A 20,248-nucleotide genomic window follows, 5' to 3' on the forward strand; every position below is an offset into this window, starting at 1 on the left:
AACAACTAAGTATGATTACTTGATAATAGGTTCAGAGTTAACCAAACACAATAGGGTTTCTATCAAGTAATTAAGAATTAACGTTTGTGTATTTTACTTCTAATTATAATAAAAAAAATTATAATTGCGTAAATAGAAAAGTAAAATACACATCAAGATTTTGTTAACAAAGAAACCGCAAATGCAGAAAACCCCCGGAACCTTGTCCAGAATTGAATACTCTTAGGATTAAGCCGCTACACAAAATCTAAACCAACTTCGTATAGTTGAGACCAAGCAACTAAACCTATAGTCCACCTAGTTCCGTCTGTATCCCTGCGCCCCCAACTTGCAATAAGTCACGCACTTGGAACAATTCTTTTGGTTCGTATTCCAAACAGTAAAGGAACAACAAATCTGTTCGGTAACAACTTTTTTCAAACAAGTGATATGAGTTTGACAAAAGGCTCTTCCGTTTATCCCAATAAACTCCTTTGTCGGGTTCTTAGATCAATCTATTTAACAACTATAAAAGTAATTGTTTAGACTATGCAATCAATACTATAAATCACAAAGAAATGTATTGATGCCGATCTACGCAACTAATCAATCCAATCTATCAAAAGATAAACCGATTATAGTTGGATCCCAAACCGATCAAGTTTTGTGCACACCAAAGATTATGAACTCAAATAAGAAATCTTTTTCATCTTCAAATCTTCTTAGATCTTCAATAAACACCTGAACACAAACAACTTGAATCTCTTGTGATCAATCACACACAGAATGGAGTCGATACTTTGATCTAGTTTGAGTGAATCTTATATCAGAAGAGAAGATTCCCAAGCATAAACAAACAAGGTGCAATCAAAGTTCAACTATCGTTAGTCAATCAAATCAATCGAAACTGCAATTATCTAGTTTCCCACCAACGGTACTCGTAGAGCTTCCCAATCCCAAAGATGTCTTTAAAACGAGCGGTCGTAAGAGATTTCGCCCAATTAGGGTACTTCCCTCTCCGAATAGACGACTCCACCAGTAACAACACAACAAGGTAGTTTTGCTGGCTCTGAGGATTAGTTTTGTTGGCTCTGTAAATATTGAAATGCAAACTTCAATATTTACAGACCAAGGAAGTTTGGACACCAAGGAATTCCCAAAACCGAATATTCTCAAAGATATGCAATAAACGCGCAAATCGGTTTTCATAATTCCTGGAAATGCTTCGTCCAAATATTGACCGAAATCTCAGTAGAAAATCTCCAATTAGTAAATGCACACTACAAATTTTTATTTTCTAAAGATATGCATTTAATTGCTGGAAATTTAAAGCATATAAAACTAAAAACCTTAATTAAAAGATTCTCTATTTATTTCGATCTGGGATTCTCCTTTATTTATTAAGGAATATCTTTGAACAATAATAGATAAGAACTACTGCACGTGTTCAAAGTATGTCGACATCTTTGTTTTGTAAATCCTCTTTCATATTTACAATCTTGGAAACGATTTGCCATACTTCCAAACGAGTTTAGAATTGGTTCATCTGATTTCCAAGAACTATGTGATTGATCAATAACATTCAATCACCATTCATGGGTTTAACGGTTCTACCAAAAACAAGTTTCGGTTCTACCTCCAAGTGGCTACTAGGATCGGTCACACTAGTTTCCATAAAATGGCTAACTAAGTACCAGAATCGATTACCAACTTATTTATGGTACTTACTTGTGATCGGTTGCACAAGTTATAGGATCGGTTACACCAATTACTAAAACTTATTAACCTACTACAAGGATCGATTACACATCTTGTGATTAGTCCCACCGAGTTCTAGGATCGGTTACCCAATGACAAGGAATGGTCACACCAATTACAAATATCGATCATACCATCTCAGGTGATTATTTAAGATTGGTTTCACTAATAAAAGTCATACTGATACATGAGTCAGGCATTGTGAATAGTTTTACCAAGATACATAAACAAGTTATTAGCAGTTATACTAAACACACATATTGGTAATCCAAAGATTTGTAGTGAATAACAATACCAATAAGCTTAACGATTTCCCTTTCGATTCACAAAACAAGTTTATGAATGTACTTCCTTTAAACGAATGTAAAATATTGTTTCCTAGGACGAAATATTCACCCGTACCCATACATAATCATAATAGCATTCATACGACTATGTCGCTGTCTTATATACGAAGTTCAAAAGATAGGCGTTATACTTCGTATTGTAATTCCTTAATACTACGTCTAACTAGAGTATAATCATCACAGCTTCGCAGTTATGTTTTCAATATAGCACGACTTGAAAGATACGTTAGGAATGAAACAGTTCAAGTCAAAATATTACTAACCTCAAGAGGAAGGATGATGTCGTCGTTGTATCTCTTTACTTCTTCATATTCTTCAAGTATTCGAGTAATACTTGTATGTCTCATATCCTAATAACTTTCTAGCTAACCAATACGAAGTTGACTCTAGTAAATAATCAAGCGACTCTTTAAATGAGTTTTTGTTCACTAAAATATGACAACCAAACTTGACATACCAACGCTTGGTAGGTTCAACCGAGCTATGCTCTAACACAATCCAATCTTCTTCTCCTTTTCTTTTCATATTAAAATTCTCGCTACAGTTGTCTTAGGCTTAGAAAGAAACGAAGATAATGGGGTCGCATTTGGTCCGACCGTGAGACCGTCTCCAAAACTCATTAGCCAATTTTGAAACATGTGCATCATGCACAATGTAGTCAAATATTGAGCATGTGATGTTTTCACATACATTTACCAAACAGTAGGATATATAAAGCATTCCCGTACTAGATATATTTCTAACAATCTGATTAGCAATTTGCTAATCTAGACTATTATAACCCATGCCTTAATCAACACAAAGATAGACACCATAATCCAGTATTAAACCTCCACTCAAAATTATTATTACATCTTGGGGGAACTACAAATTAGCACCAATTAACTGATAGGATTCATGAATTTTGATAAGTAACAATGTTACTGCAATTGATGCTTCTTTAGTCTTGAATCCACTGGTCACTATTTGCTTTAATTGGATAGATCATAGAGATTCTTCTTCCACCATTGTTGAAAGACCCATATGCTAAAGAGATATTCTGAAATCAAAATCAGAGAAAACCCTATTAAACGACAAGAGAATAGATTTACAATTAGACATCAATAACAAAGTAAGCTAGTCTGAACACTAAAAATTGCTTTCTTAGTTTGCTTTCATACAAAAATTATAGATAAAATAATTTGAACAGAACCCAGATCTAAAATGAAAAAATAAAAGTCCTAGAATCAAACTTGAAGACTGTAGAGTTTGAAGAAACTAGATGCAAACACCACCAAAAGAATCACTGGAAAGAACTTCAATAAGTTTTCTATCTAAATGGTTATCCTATCAGCTTAACCTTGGCACTTCTTAAGAATTGGATCCTAATAAGCAGCAGAAAGGAGATTGGAAAGCATGAAGCGACTAAAACTGGATATTGAGAGCAATTTTTTTTACGACAATAAGTTATTGTTGTTGTTGATGGTGTTGAAAAATCAGCCAGGGTTTTGTTTGGATGAACATGATCTGCTATCGTGCTGATTTACTATGGTTTCTTCTTATCTCCACCGTAATAGTTCTCATTCGCTTTCCGCTACTTGCGAGAAAAATAAGATCTGAATGCAGTGTAGTAGGATTTAAAGCCCTAAAAAAAGCATGTAGGGTGTTGATGGACGGTTGCTATCGTATGTTTTATTCATGTGGTTGGTTTTAAACGGGGATGATCAAAATTTTTGATTGGCTATGGATCATAGGGGTGAGTATTTGGTCCGAAAATTAGCCAGGACCATCCTTATTTTTGCGGGTGGGTGTCCGGGCCATTGACTAATGGGATGAATGTAGATGGAATTTTTTGAAATCCAACGGATTTACAGATTCGGCCCGGATGCAACCTTGAAAATTCGTTGGACATCCATACTGGTTGGTACATTTTATGCATTTGTTTTTTGTCAAATTAGGTATTCCTTTCATGTTGTTCTTTGATGAGTTTAAAGATACAAGACCAATATGTGCACAGGTGGACATACTTAATCCCAAGTACACCGAAAACATCTTATTTTAAAGGGGTCGGATTTTTCTTTCTCGTCAAGTTTTGAATAACTTCAGAACATTACACTAAAATCCAGTTTTAAACCCTTAAACAGTGTAGTCTTATTTCTAAAACCACTCATGAACTTGTTGCCTTTATTTCTCTATTATAAACTTTAATTATTAAACAAATATACCGTATTACCCGTATCCAATCCGTCAGTCCGCACATCCATTGGATGTTAGACTGGATGCAGATGCCAAATTTAAAATCCGTAATGAACTGGATTAGATAAGGAGGAGGTGAAAACCAGTCCATACCGATCCTTGGTTCAAGCGGGTTCTTTTTGGTCGAGCCACATTATCATATTGGGTGCAAAAATAATGGGCACCATATAATGCGCTTGGCCTTTTGGGAACTGGGACTCAGGTTGCCAAAGATATTTGATCCGAACGAAGCAATTATTCCTCCGGAAACTAAAGTGATGTATATGCTTCTCGGAATGCAATCCTTCCGGAAATATATGTGATAGATGCACATCGTACTAGTTGGACGAGAAAAGCTTCTCGAGGTAACAAGTGATGAAAAGGGAAACAACCTTTAGATACTTTTAAATTAAATCTAGTATAGGTGTCAAAATAAAATAAAAATTATCATACTGTTTATTTGATTTTAGGTTAAGGAAAGGAAATTTTAAGAAAGAAGACCTTGAACAGGTGTCAGTTACCACAAATTCTCTTTCGTTTTCTTGCAAATAATTACCCAATTTTATTTTTCTTCGATCATCAGAAACTGAATTCTCAACGAATAAAAACCCAATCATCATCAGAAAGTAAAATCTCTAAAATTCTAACGGAATTAGATCTACCTAAATTTCTCCAATTCCCAAATCTTCTCCCCTTTCTCTGTAATGGGTCATAGTCCTTCAGAGAATGGAGTTGAAGGAGATGATGAAAGAGAAGAAGAAGAAGAAGATGATGATGAAGAAGAAGAGGATGAAGAAGTTGAGGAAGAGGAGGAAGAAGATGAACCTAGATTGAAGTATCAAAGAATGGGAGGAAGTATTCCTACGCTTTTATCTAATGATGCTGCTTCTTGTATTGCTGTTGCTGAACGTATGATCGCTCTTGGAACTCATGATGGAACTATTCATATCCTTGATTTTCTCGGAAATCAGGTTTTTCTTTGTCACTTTCAAATTTAATTCACTTGTTTTGATACGTTTGTTTGTTGAATTGAGATTTGATAAATGTACACTTTGTTTGGATTGTTCAAAATTAGAGAACTTTAGGTGCCCTAAGTAGTTAATTTTGAAAATGAAAGTCAGACGATGAAGTTTATGATCTGTTGCATAACTACTATAGCTGAGCATACAACTTAAAAACAAAAGAAGTGAGCAATTTACTGCATTTGTGTGTTTATTTTTGGGAGTATGTTAAGAGTTTATACATGGCAATTAGGGTATGAAATTTGGAGGAATGTCTACATTGCAATTCCTGAAGTAGGCTTATTTTGGAAAATTGTTTGATAAATATGTTTGACCAGAAATTACAAAAGGCTATAAAACTATAGCAGAGTAGCAGAATGAAAAATGTAATGTTTGTACAAAAATAGTATACTCACGATGATATACTTCTCGTAGCATGAAATAATGGAACAATAGTATGAGACACACTTGAGGTTGTGGAGAAAAGAGGTTTAGAAGTATGGGTTATTTACCTAACTATTAGGTGGTAGGTGTACAACTGTAACACCATATATCACGAGGTAAACCCTGCCAAGGTCGTCCTGCTTTCATTTTTAAAATAAGGTTGTTTAGTTTCTGAGGGTGTTGGACAAAGCCAAGGTCATGAATTAGCTTGAAGACACTTGAATTGCTTCCTCAGTGTCAAAGTTTTACTAGCATTTTATTGAACTTAGAGAATCACGTGACAGCATTGCTTTGCAGTTGTGTTGCTTGAAACTTGGAAATTTGTAACTTGGGATGCTTCTGTGCAGGTGAAGGAGTTTCGTTCTCACACAGCTACTGTAAACGATCTCAGCTTTGACATAGATGGTGAATACGTTGGGAGTTGCTCAGATGATGGATTTGTAGTAATAAATAGTCTGTTTACTGATGAGAAAATGAACTTTGACTATCGCCGCCCCATGAAAGCGATCTCTCTTGACCCAGAATACTCAAGAAGTTCATCTCGGAGGTTTGTTGCTGGTGGTTTAGCTGGTCAGTTATTTATGAATGCAAAGAAATGGCTAGGATCCCGTGACCAGGTCTGTATGAATCCAGAGGTTCTCGCTTTAATACAACACAACATTTTAAGTTATGAGCTCATTAGATGAATGGTGTTCTTGTTATAGGTTCTACACTCGGGCGAGGGTCCAATACATGCGGTGAAGTGGAGAACTAGCCTTATTGCATGGGCTAATAATGCTGGGGTCAAAGTATATGACACAGCAAATGATCAGCGCATCACATTTATTGAGAGGCCAACAGGAACCCCACGCCCTGAGCTCTTACTACCTCATCTAGTTTGGCAGGTTTGTAAACACTACAGATATTTACTAATATATTTTGTGTGCTAAGTTCATGATAAAGTTTTCTTAATACAATAGGACGATACTCTCTTGGTTATTGGTTGGGGAACTTCAGTAAAAATTGCTGCAATAATAGGGAACGCTTACACAGGAGCCAATGGGACACAAAGGCATGTGGCCTTTTCCAGTATGAAACAGGTTGATATTGTGGCGTCTTTCCAAACCAGCTATTCCATTTCAGGAATTGCACCCTACGGTGATGCTTTGGTTGTCCTTGCTTATATTCCTGAAAAAGAGGATGGAGAAAAAGAATTCAGTAGCACTGCTCCATCACGTCAGGTAATTCTTTATTACGTTCATGTACTATAAGGACGAAACAATTAAGCACAAGCACTCCAACACCAACATTAATATCTTGTTCTTCGCGTGCTTCTTAGGGGAATGCACAGAGACCAGAAGTACGTATAGTCACGTGGAAAAATGATGAGCTTACAACTGATGCTCTTCCAGTACATGGTTTTGAGCATTACAAGGCAAAGGATTATGCTCTCGCTCATGCTCCTTTCTCAGGTATTAAGTTTATAATTCTACCATCATCCTGAGTCATCACTGTTTAAATGGGAATGTAGTCTATAATGTAGCAGTTGTAACACTTGCATATGGAAATGCAGGTAGCAGCTATGCAGGTGGTCAATGGGCTGCTGGGGATGAACCGATGTATTACGTAGTCTCTCCTAAGGATGTTGTCATTGCGAAGCCTAGGTGAGTAAAATGTACCAATGTGAAACTTTAGGGTCCACTAAAACAGATTTTTCTATTTTGCTAAAGAGAGTGTGATGATGGGTTTTCTTCTGTATAAGTCCTCCTGTGTCTGTTATTATTCTTAGAGGCAGCAAGGTTTTCCAATATATGGTCATTTACTTTGGACCACTTCAATTGAGTTACCCAGAGCTTATTGGTCTTGAGACTTAAGAGATTTTTTACATGTAGGGATGCTGAAGACCATATAGCTTGGCTTCTTCAACACGGGAATCATGAGAAAGCATTGGCTGCGGTTGAGGCAGGACAGGGACCAACAGAACTTCTCGATGAGGTACTTCACATTCCTTGTATAGTTGTTCATGTTATCTTCCTTGGCTGTGGTAGTCCTATTATGCATTTCTGGTTCCTCAATGGACTTGATACAGAACGATTGCCACTGAGTTGGTACAGTATAATTAATACTAACATTTACAGTTTGATGTTAACTTAGTAGTTACTGTTTTCATTGGCTTGCTTAACAATCCCACTATTGTCCTCTTACTTCAAGGTTGGAACAAGATACCTTGATCATCTGATTTTGGAAAGGAGATACGCTGACGCTGCTTCTTTGTGCCCCAAGTTGTTGCGTGGATCTTCTTCAGCATGGGAGAGGTGCGGACACTTCTTATTTGCAACTTTACTGTGTGCTAACTTACTAATAACTGGGTTGTTTCTGACAGATGGGTTTTCCACTTTGCTCATCTTCGCCAGCTTCCTGTCTTGGTTCCATTCATACCAACTGAAAATCCAAGGTTGCGCGATACTGCTTATGAGGTCTGTCATGAACGACAGGCGTATACAAACTTTGCTCAAAACTATGTGATTTCTCTTCTTATATGCTAATATAGGATCTGACTAGGTCTGACTGTGATTCATTGCTGCAGGTTGCTTTAGTGGCTCTGGCAACAAATCCTTCTTATCACAAGGACCTCCTATCAACTATTAAATCTTGGCCATCAGTGATATATTCTGCATTGCCTATTATTTCAGCAATAGAACCCCAGCTTAATACGTCATCCATGACTGATGCACTTAAAGAGGTTGGAGGATTAATTTTTTTTTGAAGCAGTTGGAGGATTAAATGATGAACAACTCTTTATGTGCACTATGGTTTTTGACTCTCTGTGTCATTCTGTTTTCCATAGTAACATATCTTCATCCATTTTCAGACTTTGGCTGAGTTGTATAGAATCGATGGACAGTATGAGAAAGCCCTTGGATTATACGCTGATGTAAGTACTAATGCACATCTATGAACAGAAAGATGTGTAAACATTGATCAGCAAGCAGGCCTGACTCTTCATAGTCAATAAAGTTCATTTACTAAGTTTTTTGCTATTCTTCTCCTTGTACAATCAGCTCTTGAAGCCTGAATTGTTTGACTTCATCGAAAAGTACAACTTACATGATGCCATTCGTGAAAAGGTATGTTAACCTCCGGTCAGATGATTTGTCTCTACTTAGCTAAATAGAATGTCAGAACACAGAAAATGAATAATGGGATATATATGTGAATTACAACTCTACTTAGCTAAATAGAATGTCTAAACACAGAAAATCAATAATGGGATATATATGTGAATTACGACAGTTGACACAGAAGTCAACAATTTATATTTTTGAGCCTAAGGTGGTACTTTCATGATGGACCTGTTGAGGGTTTAATTTCTTAAAAAGCCTGAGAATAGCAGGATACAAACTTGTAGTGAACATGTAAAATCTTTGCAAGATAAATTAGTAACCTTAAAGAGCAAGTGAAGATTTCGGAGGGAAACTAGTATCATCTATCTTATAAATATAAGGGAAATTTTGTGGAGTAATATTGGATATGCCTGGCTTTGGTTTATGCTTTCTCCATTGCATCAAGTTTTGCCATTTCTGGACCATGGATGAAAGATTTCTCTTATTTGGAACATTTTCTTTGTAGGTTGTTGAGCTGATGATATTGGATGCTAAACGAGCAGTCTCTGTACTGATCCACCACAAGGATTTAATTCCTCCAGTGGAAGTTGTTCCAAAACTATTGGCTGCTCGTAAAAAGTGTGATTCAAGATTTTTTTTGCACTTATATCTGCATTCAGTATTTGTGACTAGTACAGATGCTGCGAAAGATTTCCATGATATGCAGGTAGATGTTTTTCTTGGGCCATAATCTTCTTTACTAGTATGTCGTGATAATTTTGATATTGAATTTATCTGTAGTTTCACACGAGTTTTTCTGCACGAGCTGCGTTGCTTAAAATTTGTTAAACTTCTATGCAGGTGGAGCTCTACGCTGACTACGATCAAAAGATGTTGCTTCCTTTTCTTCGAAGCAGTCAGCATTATCATCTTGAGAAGGTTTGTAACAGTCAATAGTTCAGTTTGAAACGGAAGCAACAATAAATGATGTCTTGAATTGTTGCCCAGGCATATGAAATTTGCGTCAAAAGGAATCTTTTGAGAGAACAAGTCTATATCCTTGGACGGATGGGCAACTCAAAAAAAGCTCTGGCTGTCATCGTGAATAAGCTAGAGGACATAGAAGAGGTATGGCTAGCTGATTGTGAAAACATAATTTATTTCCTTTTGCAGTTATCTTAAATTAAATATTAAGAAAGAGCCTTATGACTTCCTAAATACAGGCTGTAGAATTTGTGACTATGCAACATGACGATGAACTCTGGGAAGAACTAATTAAACAATGTCTACACAGACCTGAAATGGTACGTTATACTAACATTCTTCTCTCTCTCTATAAATATACTTGTTGTCACTCTTTGGGTTGTTGTGAGTAAGTTCGAGGACTATTTGATTCTATGGCAGGTGGGAATGCTGTTGGAGCACACTGTTGGTAACCTTGATCCGTTATACATTGTAAATATGGTCCCCAATGGTTTACAGATACCTCGGTCAGTACAATTGCATCCTATTTAATAATTAAATTTGACATTTATGTCTGAAGCAAATCAGACAGTTACGACTTAGTTGAATTTACTAACATAACTGTGTATTTCCTTCATACAGTTTTGTCATTTTTAACTCTATTATTTTCTGGGTCCCATTGCAGTCTTAGGGATCGTCTAGTCAAAATCATTACAGATTACAGGACGGAGACGTCTCTTAGACATGGATGCAATGATATTCTAAAGGTATTTACATGTTGTACATTCTTGTGAAGTGTTTCCTCAAATTTATTTATAGCCCGTTCGGTTGGGAGAATTAGAATCCTAGGAATTCAGTTATGGGGTAATCCAATTCTTGGAATTGGATTCCATTCCAAAAAATTCATGTTCGGTTGAGATAATTCAATTATCTTTGTTATTACCCCGGAATCCAATGCCATTGCATCATTGGACCAATGCAATGGAAATCTATCATTTTGGAGGGAATGGGATTCCTAGGAATTGAAATTTCCAATTACATAGAGTTCATTTGCCCCGTTCGGTTCAAGGAATTGGGCGCATTCCCTAGGAATAGGATTCCTAGGAATCCAATTTTCCCAACCGAATGGGCTGTTAGTGTTGAATTTCTGCTTTCTGAGGAAAAAGTCTAAATGAAAGAATCCCATAACCAAAATAGCAATCAAGGTTACAGGCTTTGTCAAGCTACTTTAAGAGTGGTGGCCAATTTAAACTTGACGAGGGGAAGGTCTTGCTCATTATACCTCCTTATGTTCTTGTTGGGTGTTGACAGGCAGATTGTGTTAACCTGTTGGTGAAATACTATAAGGAAGCACGGCATGCAGTTTGCTTGGGTGGTGGAGAAGATGAAGTGCGACCTAAAAGAGATGACAACGGCAGGTCTACAGGTAATGATAGAAGAGGAGGATCAGCTGCCGGAAGTATTAAAAGGCTAGAGGTTAAGTACAAAACAAGAGGCGGTGGAAGGTGTTGTATGTGCTTTGATCCGTTCTCAATTCAGGATGTATCTGTCACCGTGTTCTTTTGTTGTCATGCCTATCATACTAGCTGCCTTATGGATTCAATGCATTCTTTAAGCAGTACAAGTGAAAAGGATGACAGTGACGACGACGATAAAGATGATGAAAACAAGTCTAGTTTACCCCGAATTCGTTGTATCCTATGTACTACAGCTGCTCAATGAGGAAAATGAGTTAGTGTGTGTGTGTTATTGTGTATTCCTTAGTTATGAGTTCTTTTTGTGCTTGTATATTTCGATGCAATTTTGTGCTGCAATCGGCCATGTTTATTTGTATTTTAGAATGTAATCTTCTATTTATTGAAATCAAAAGTCTTCTTTGTTGCGTTCGTATTAGTTTTTTAGCACTCACATACTCTTCTCCAATTTGCAAGGGATTAACTTCGTAAAAAATTCAATTCATACTGCTGCTTTCATTGAGAGTTGAACTCAAGACCTCCCGCTTACTAAACGGGTGCTCTAACCAACTGAGCTATGAAAGCTTGTTGGTAAGAGTTTGCTTTCAAACTTATGAATTGACACATCCATCAAGGAAAATTACTCATACTATGGCCTCTGGGCCCTCACATCCACACATATCTAGCAATTAAGTAAGGTGAGAAAGAAATTACCCAGGATAATGCAAAAATGATAGCGAATTGAAGTTAACAAAATCCAACCATTTCATTGAAACTATTTAGAAATGAACAAGAAATAAATGCATTTACATTCTAATATGCAGTAGCAATTGGCACATGGATGCTGATTCTGCAGTGTATTGGTGTTACTAAGTATCAATTTCATCACAAAGAGGAGTTGTGTATGAGAAAGGTCCAAGTCTGTACTTCGTAACGTTCGGTCGGAGTTGATCGAATGAAGAACGCACACTATTCAGTTTCACCCCTAGCCTGCCTCCTCTAAAATCTGTAGGTATGTAACAATCTGGATTCGGCGACGATTCAAGCTTAACCGTGCATAATTCTGGCTTAATAATATCTTTTCCATTGATAGATTTCTGGTTTAAGATTATTCCGAACTCCCCCTTTTTGTTCGTTTTATTGCTTCCCCTATATACCACTTTTTTGTTTGCATCATCCATGCACAATATGGATACCCTGGACCCTGCAACCATACATACTCCTTGTTAGAAATCCAATAATTTTCAATTGGATGAACAAAATTTGAGGCTTTTCATGCTAAAATCTACATTTCGTCCCGGCTATTTGAAAATCTCCAAAAAAATAATTCTCACGATGACCTTCCGGTTTGGATGCAACGATTTGAAAGTGAATATTTAAAAGATATTGTACCTTCGATTGGCTTAGCTCCATTGATCCAATCCCCATTGCAGTCCTGGCACAGAACCTTGGCAGCAACATATATCAGCTTCTGTTCCTCCTTGGTCAAACCTTCACTTGAGATGATGACATTGTTCGGCAACAACATACTTGCAATTACACCAATAATCATCCCCATTTCCTTCCCCATCTCTCTTTATCTCTTTCTCTCTTCTTCTTGGAGAACCTCACATAAGCTCATCTTCATACGCAAATTTATACATACAGCTGTGGTCAAATGCACCATAGCTTAGGGTTGTCAGTAAGAACATGATTAGCGTGCGAACGCAGTCGATTTCTTCATTTTTCTAATCTGACTTGTGAATATTTAAACAGCCACTTCATTACAAGGTCAACGAGTTCACAATAACACAGTGCTGTAAAATCCTGACATGTATATATAAATTTTTAAATAGACAATCAAATCGTATAGAATGATTTTACCGTCAGAGAATCCCCTCTCTTTTCGACTTGATTACAAGTAGTAATAAGCTCACATTTCTTTTTTTCCAACAAGCATTAACTTTTTGTATTTGCCAAAGAAGTACAATTTGATTAAAAATTAAAAGAATACACCAAATAATAGAAATTCAAGCACATCACATACACAGTATAAATAAATTATCTTTACATGTCTGAAAATCCAAGGTCCTCCTCCTCTTCAAGTGTAGTGATACTGATATCTGCTGTATCAACTCTATTTACATCTGCACAAACTCTAGCACTTGTATAAATTCGACCTGGTCGACAAACGTACCCCTTTCTCGGTGCGCAATGAATATCCTCAGAGCATATACAAAGTCCTTCCAAGGCACAACCATCCTTAATAATGGTCACACCACTTTGATCTAAACCAAGGATCTGATTAGTCCATTTACTTGAAAACACTCCAGTAGGATCATAACTTTCCTTCACTTTCAGAAACTCGGCAGCGTGTTTATACTTATTGATTGCACCAATAAACCCAAGATTGCGGTTTTTACCCCAGTGTGGTATTCCTGCATACTTAAAAACTGCAATCTGTTCTACTTCTTCTAATATGTCTTGGAAAAGTCTAGGTGTCGAACCATTTTTACTTCTATAATAGGTTATATCGAAATCGATGGAATCTTCTTCTGTACCCAAGTAAACATTTGAACCCTTTATGTATCTCATTAGGATTCCATTTCCAAGCTCTAAACCACAGAAAGCTTCGGGTACTAAATCTCTAAGTTTTTGTACATCCTCGATGAAGTTCTTAACCTTTGACAGTGGTAGATTGACAGCAGTTTGGTGATAAAAGTTGCCTCTAATCCGTGGATCCCATGCACATGATGTGATTAGATTATCTGACGAGCTATCCATACAGCTTCCTGAGGCTTGTAACCGATTTTGATATCCAACTATGGGGTAACCTGTAAACAAATTGCCATCATTTGTGTATCCGAATCCGGTAATCCTTAATCCAAATGTGGTTACCCTTGCGCTGATGCATTTCCCATTCGCATCACCTATTGCTTCCTGAGTCTCCTCTATTTTGCGAAAGAACAACAACAAACTACTTTAGTTAACACAAATAAGCTGGAAATTTATGAAAGGAGTTGTCCACAAATGTAGACAACTTTGTCAAATAGGATTATATCACAAAAAGAAAAAAAAAGTTGAGAAAGGACTATAGTCCCACATCACTAGTTTCCGTATAATAAACTTAAAATATAATATGGAAGTGTCGCTCCACTCATTATCAATTGGTTTTGAGTTGGATGCCCGCAGACTTTAACATGGTATCAGAGTTAGGCCCCTACACGGGGTGTATGCCGAATTAGTGGCCACCGTGATCGAATGACTGGTCACTCGTATGACCTGTACGTGGGGTGGACCGTGACCGAATGTCACCTGCACATCTATGACCCACACGTGTGTAGGTCCACGTGTTAGGCCAAATGACCGGCCTTACACGTGAGGGAGGGTGTGAAAGGACAACAGTCCCACATCACTAATTTCCGCATAATAAACTTAAAATATAATATGAAAGGGCCGCTCCACTCATTGCCAATTGGTTTTGAGTCAGATACCGGCAACTTTAACAAAAGTCCAAACATAATTTGAGTCAAATCAAGTCTCAACATGTACCTGAAACTCTTACAGCGGCCAAAGCTGGTGTCAATGTAGAACGAAAACCAGTGAAGTCACTGAGACCATTTCCGGATGTATTTATGGAGACTCTGTCATCAAGTCGATAAAGTGCCCTACGTTGATAAGGATACCAAGTTATGTCTCCGAACTCATGTTCTTTGCCGAAGGTGGTCGCCCGAGTTGCTAAATCTGAATCGTCTTCCCTAACAATGGTTAGGGATCGTTTGAAAAGTGGCTGGAGTTTAAGAGTAACCTGCATAAAACGCGAATTTTAGGGAAAAAATCAACTCTTAGATCACACAATCACACGACCCGGAATAAAAACACAGATTATGAATTTACTTGCGCGATCTCAAAACTGTTGGTCATGGTTGTTTGATAAAGATTCAAGAGCATGGATGAAAATAAAGTGTAAGAATAAAAAACATGGACGTGCCAAAATATTTTTGGGCCGTTGTTAAATCAGGACTGAAGTTACCTGTGAAATAACACCGACAACTCCAAGGGATAACTTGGCTGCTTTAATGTCAGGGTGATTATTATCAAGAACCCTCACTTTGGCATAACCTTCCTCAGGGCTAGCAGGTGTGACAATCCGAAGCCCTATAACATAATCATGAACATAACTTCCATTACCCCATAAAGTACTTCCATGGGCACCAGTAGAAATCATACCGCCGATTGTTAATCCCCACCAGTAAGGACTAGCAGGGAGTGCCAATCCAACTTTGGCAGCCTTCGAAATCACATCTCTAAGTAACACGCCGGATTCAACTGTCATGATCATCGTGGAATTATCGATACTTAATGTCCGGTTGAGGTTCATAGTGCTTATGAGTAAATTACCATTCGGACTCTCGTCTGGACAAACTAACTTTGGTAGACTGTGAGAATACCTAGTTGCAACTTTCACCTTGATTTTGTTCATGGAAGCCATAGCTACTGCTGCAATAAGTTCTTGTTCCGCCTGAGGGTAAATAGCATTTGATACTTTACATATTGCCCTGTCTGGAAATACACCTAGAGAATTTGTAACGGTGCAATTACTGTTATTCTTTGAAGAACATTTTATGGGGTTTTCTGGTGGAGAAGAATGAATGAAACGAATAAGTAGAAACAAATGACATGTTAGCACAAAGCTAAAAAACTGAGAAACACTTTTTGGTTTTCCTAAGTGGCTTGACATTTTAAGATATGGCTGATTTCTCTTTGGTTTTTTGGTGTTTTTCTCTCATTTGATCCAGGCCTCTCTCTCTATATATATATAGATGGAGAGTGTGAGAGTGGTATATTATTAGAGGGAGGGAGGGAGGGAGGGAGGGAGGAAGGGATGACAGATTCAAAGAAGCAACCAAGTTGATAGCTCGAATAGCCACCAGCATGTGTTTAACATTTACGGGGTTCTAAATATTTAATAGTGTGTGTTGAATGATTCCATGCAGATACAAACGACGACGATCCACCAAACTTTTTTGTTTTGGACAACGAAGGTTTTTGTTGAATCACATCACATGGATAACCATGAGCTTCTCCTCTATAATTAATTTATTTAAAGTCCCATAAATTTTACTGACAGATATTTTTAATTATTTACTGTTGGGTTCTCCCATTTATCCGAAGGATAACTTTACTTAATGTTGGATTACATATATTGGTACAAAGTTAATTATAACACTCCTCCCGGTCTTCCAACACTCGTATGGTGGAATTGCTCCTCTCGTTTCCTCAACTCATAAAAGTGTCGCATTCTCATAGAGCCTCCATTCCTTGGCTGATATTTGTCCATCGTCATCACTTCATCGAGCTCAAAAGTCCAACGTGCCCGACTTTATTAAGAGGGAACCTTTATATGTCCCGGGTACTGTATATTAGACCCAAATCTTTCTCTCTACTAATCAAGAACAATACAACTAAGCAAAACAAATAAAAATACTTGAAACAAGAACATACTGAAACAAAGTAATTCAATTAAGAATACGTACTAAAGCTTACAAAACTCAATGACTCAAAGACAATATTTATACTAAATCAAACCGTGTAAACAGACTTCCAAAAATACTAAACTTCCTAACAAAGAAATACGTACTGAGCAAGCAAATTAAAGACTTCCCACACAAGTAAAAACCTATGGAACATTCTAGTTCCTTCTAGAACAAGGACAACACTTTCCTGTTATAGTTTAAACACCACAGAGTCTTGATTGAGATCACTTTCTAACAGCCTCCCTCAATCCAAGACTCTGTAAACTTGTCATTCCCAGTATTGCTCTTAAATTGATGAAGGTCTCAGCTTTCAAAGCTTTTGTGAAGATATCAACAACTTGATCTTCACTTCGACAGAAACTCATAATAATCTCTTCATTTGTTACTAGCTCACGAATATAATGATACTTAATATAAATATGTTTGCTTCTTCCATGAAAAACTGGATTCTTGGTTAATGCAATAGTTGAATTTTTGGCACACACAATCTTTGTAGGAGCTAGCTATTTATGACTTAAGATGTCTAATATCATTCTTAACCATACTGTATGAGTAGCACAAAAGGCTGCAGCCATATACTCAGCTTCAGCTGTTGAAAGAGCAACCACTTGTTGCTTTTTAGATGACCAACTAAAGAAGCTTGATCCAATGTGAAAGCCATAGCCTGATGTACTCCTTATGTTTTCAACATCTCCAGCCCAGTCACTGTCTGTGTAACCAACTAATTCAGATTCTTCTGATGATGTATAAAACATTCCCAAATCAATGGTGCCACTGAGATAATGCAGTATGCCTTTTGCTGCTTGCAAATGAGACTATCTTGGAGCTTCCATGAAACGACTAATTATCCCAACTCCATACACAATATCTGGCCTTGTAGCTGTGAGATACCTGAGACTGCCAACTAACCTTTTATACAAAGTTGGATCAACAAGTTCTCCTCCTCATTCTTTTACTAATTTCAATCTTCCTTCTACTGGAGTTAGAATTGGCTTGCAATTGCTCATGTTAAAACGTTTCAAAATATCCTTTGCATATTTTTATTGAGAAACAAAAATTCCATCATCAGTCTGTAAGACTTCTAGTCCAAGGAAATAAGACATCTTTCCTAAATCTGTCATTTCAAATTGCTTAATCATAGCCTCCCTGAATTCAGCAATCATTTGCATATTGTTCCCTGTGAATATGAGATCATCCACGTATATACAAACAATGAGAAAATCATCTTCATGTCCAAATTTCACATATAGAGAGTGATCATATGAACATTTCTCAAATCCAGTATCCATAAAATATTCATCAATTCTTGTTTACCATGCTCTTGGTGCTTGCTTCAAACCATAAAGAGCTTTCTTAAGCTTGTACACTTGATCTTCTTTTCCTTCTACAACATATCCAGCAGGTTGATCTACATAAACTTCTTCATCAAGAATTCCATTTAAGAAAGCAGATTTCACATCCATTTGAAATTTTTTCCACTTATACTGTGCTGCCAATGCAATAATCATTCTCACAGTATCATGTCTAGCTACATGAGCAAACACTTCAAAATAATCAATACATGGTTGTTGTATGTAATCCTTGACTACCAATCTTTCTTTCAGTCTTTCAACTTCTCCATTAGATCTGAACTTGGTCATAAAAACCCATTTAACTCCTATTTCCTTCTTGCCCTCAGGAAGTATTGTGAGTTCCCATGTGTTGTTCCTTTCTATTGCATTAATCTCTTCATTCATAGCATGTATCCACCCTTGATCTTGTGAAGCTTCATCATAAGTCACAGGATCACAGTCTCCAAAAAGTGCAAAATTGATTAATTCTTCATTAATACTGTCACTATCTCTGTTAAGAACACAGTCTTGTAATCGTGCTGGTAATGCACGATTTCTTGTTGGTCTTGTTATTCTTTCTTGAGTTTCAGTAGAGGATTTGGTAGATTGTGTTGGTGTTGGAAACACAACTTCAGTTTCTTCTGGTGTGTCAGCTTGTGTATTTTCTTCTTGAACATCAACTGAAATTGTTGTTTCTGTTGGTGATGCAGCTTTTCATTCCAATCCCATTGACTTTGTTCATCAAAAATCACATCTCTACTTACAATATTCTTATTTGTAGTTGGATTAAAAAATCTGTATCCTTTTGTTTGACTACTATAGCCAACAAATATGCACTTTTCACTCTTATCATCAAGTTTCTTTCTTATCTGATCTGGAACATGTGAGTATGCTATACAACCAAACACTTTCATATGTCTAATGCTTGGTTTCCTTCCTGTCCATTTCTCTTCTGGAATTTTTTTCCAAAACACTCTTAGTTGGACATCTATTTAGTATATACACTGCACAAGAAACTGCTTCTCCCCAAAATTCTTTTGGTAACCCTTTAGCTCTTCTCATAGTTCTAACCATTTCCATGATAGTCCTATTCTTTCTTTCTGCCACTCAATTTTGTTGTGGTGTGTATCTTGCTGTGACTTGGTGTTCAATTCCATTGTTTTCCAAAAAATTATTAACTGCAATATACTCAGTGCCTCTGTCAGTTCTTAGGACTTTAATTCTCTTTCCAACTTGATTCTCAACATAAGCTTTAAACTTCTTAAAGTACTCAAAAGCATCACTCTTTTGCCTCATCAAGAACACCCAACCTTTTCTACTAAAATCATCAATAAAAGTGATAAAATATCTGTTACCACCTCTAGAGATCTCTTCCATTGGTCCACATAAATCAGAGTGAACTAATCCCAATTTCTCTTCTGATCTTATAGATTTTCCAGCTGGAAAAGGGTCTCTATGCTGCTTTCCAAATATACAATCTTCATACTTGTCTTTAGGGAGAGTTATGTTTGACAATCCTGAAGCCATATCCTTATTCTCAAGCTGTTGTAAACTTTCAAAGTTCACATGCCCCATTCTCATATGCCATAACAAAGTATCATCATTCATGGAGGAATTATAACATTGTTCTTTATCATAAATAATATTCAAAGGAAACAATCGATTTTTGGTCATTTGTACCTTTGCAATAAGTCGCTTTCTCCTATCATGAATTGTGCAGATACCTCCTTCAATGTGCATTGAATATCCTCTCTCAGAAAGTTGTCCCATGCTCAACAAGTTTTGATGTATCCCATGCACATAAAACACATCTGTGATATAAGCTTGAGAGCCATTCTTCAGAATAATAGCTATCCTTCCCTTTCCCATTACTGGCACTAAGGCATTATTGCCAAACTTCACATCTGTTCTTATTGATTCATCCAGATCAACAAACAAATCTTTCAATCCACTCGTATGGTTACTACATCCAGTATCTAGAAACCATTTTTGACGTGCTTGTTCTTCACTTGGATGATATGCCATTAACAAAACTTCAGATTCTTCTTCTACCAAATTTACTTTGTTTTCAGCAACATCTGTTTTGGAATACCTTTTACACTCAATAGAAAAGTGACCTAATTCACCACACTCCCAACACTGGATTTTTGTTCTGTCA

General features: G+C 36.9%; 3 protein-coding genes and 1 non-coding gene across 4 annotated transcripts; 1 reads left to right on the top strand and 3 right to left on the bottom strand.

Moving 5' to 3' along the window:
- The first annotated feature begins 4,608 nt into the window (after positions 1-4,608).
- On the top strand, positions 4,609-11,682 carry LOC113298737 (vacuolar protein sorting-associated protein 41 homolog). Its single transcript, XM_026547555.1, has 19 exons — positions 4,609-5,269; positions 6,091-6,360; positions 6,448-6,627; positions 6,703-6,963; positions 7,062-7,194; positions 7,296-7,386; positions 7,615-7,717; positions 7,934-8,037; positions 8,106-8,199; positions 8,310-8,465; positions 8,595-8,657; positions 8,785-8,850; positions 9,353-9,553; positions 9,688-9,765; positions 9,835-9,954; positions 10,050-10,130; positions 10,231-10,316; positions 10,475-10,556; positions 11,101-11,682. The coding sequence occupies exons 1-19, from the start codon at positions 5,003-5,005 to the stop codon at positions 11,509-11,511; spliced, it is 2,847 nt and encodes a 948-aa protein (XP_026403340.1). The 5' UTR covers positions 4,609-5,002; the 3' UTR covers positions 11,512-11,682.
- A 72-nt stretch (positions 11,683-11,754) lies between these two features.
- TRNAT-AGU lies at positions 11,755-11,828 on the bottom strand. The gene has a single exon. It is a non-coding gene; the product is annotated as a tRNA-Thr (tRNA).
- Positions 11,829-12,055: 227 nt separating this feature from the next.
- LOC113293536 (pistil-specific extensin-like protein) lies at positions 12,056-12,822 on the bottom strand. The gene is made up of 2 exons (XM_026542146.1): positions 12,636-12,822; positions 12,056-12,447 (listed from the first exon to the last, which is right to left on the bottom strand). Exons 1-2 carry the CDS (start codon positions 12,811-12,813, stop codon positions 12,113-12,115), a joined length of 513 nt encoding a protein of 170 aa, XP_026397931.1. The 5' UTR covers positions 12,814-12,822; the 3' UTR covers positions 12,056-12,112.
- A 319-nt stretch (positions 12,823-13,141) lies between these two features.
- On the bottom strand, positions 13,142-16,023 carry LOC113298738 (L-gulonolactone oxidase 2-like). Its single transcript, XM_026547556.1, has 3 exons — positions 15,256-16,023; positions 14,775-15,030; positions 13,142-14,173 (listed from the first exon to the last, which is right to left on the bottom strand). Exons 1-3 carry the CDS (start codon positions 15,961-15,963, stop codon positions 13,290-13,292), a joined length of 1,848 nt encoding a protein of 615 aa, XP_026403341.1. The 5' UTR covers positions 15,964-16,023; the 3' UTR covers positions 13,142-13,289.
- Between the last annotated feature and the right edge of the window lie 4,225 nt (positions 16,024-20,248).

Source organism: Papaver somniferum, chromosome 7 (genome assembly GCF_003573695.1).
Source record: "Papaver somniferum cultivar HN1 chromosome 7, ASM357369v1, whole genome shotgun sequence".
Taxonomy (NCBI): Eukaryota; Viridiplantae; Streptophyta; class Magnoliopsida; order Ranunculales; family Papaveraceae; genus Papaver; species Papaver somniferum.

Coding starts and splice junctions, on each gene's coding strand:
- LOC113298737 (XM_026547555.1), top strand. CDS start 5,003: ATGGGTCATAGTCCTTCAGAGAATGGAGTTGAAGGAGATGATGAAAGA. Junction 8,038..8,105: donor TCTTCTTCAGCATGGGAGAG/GTGCGGACACTT, acceptor TGTTTCTGACAG/ATGGGTTTTCCACTTTGCTC. Junction 8,200..8,309: donor TGCGCGATACTGCTTATGAG/GTCTGTCATGAA, acceptor TCATTGCTGCAG/GTTGCTTTAGTGGCTCTGGC.
- LOC113293536 (XM_026542146.1), bottom strand. CDS start 12,813: ATGGGGAAGGAAATGGGGATGATTATTGGTGTAATTGCAAGTATGTTG. Junction 12,448..12,635: donor TGGAGCTAAGCCAATCGAAG/GTACAATATCTT, acceptor GTATGGTTGCAG/GGTCCAGGGTATCCATATTG.
- LOC113298738 (XM_026547556.1), bottom strand. CDS start 15,963: ATGTCAAGCCACTTAGGAAAACCAAAAAGTGTTTCTCAGTTTTTTAGC. Junction 15,031..15,255: donor TTGTCGGTGTTATTTCACAG/GTAACTTCAGTC, acceptor CGTTTTATGCAG/GTTACTCTTAAACTCCAGCC. Junction 14,174..14,774: donor GGCCGCTGTAAGAGTTTCAG/GTACATGTTGAG, acceptor TTCGCAAAATAG/AGGAGACTCAGGAAGCAATA.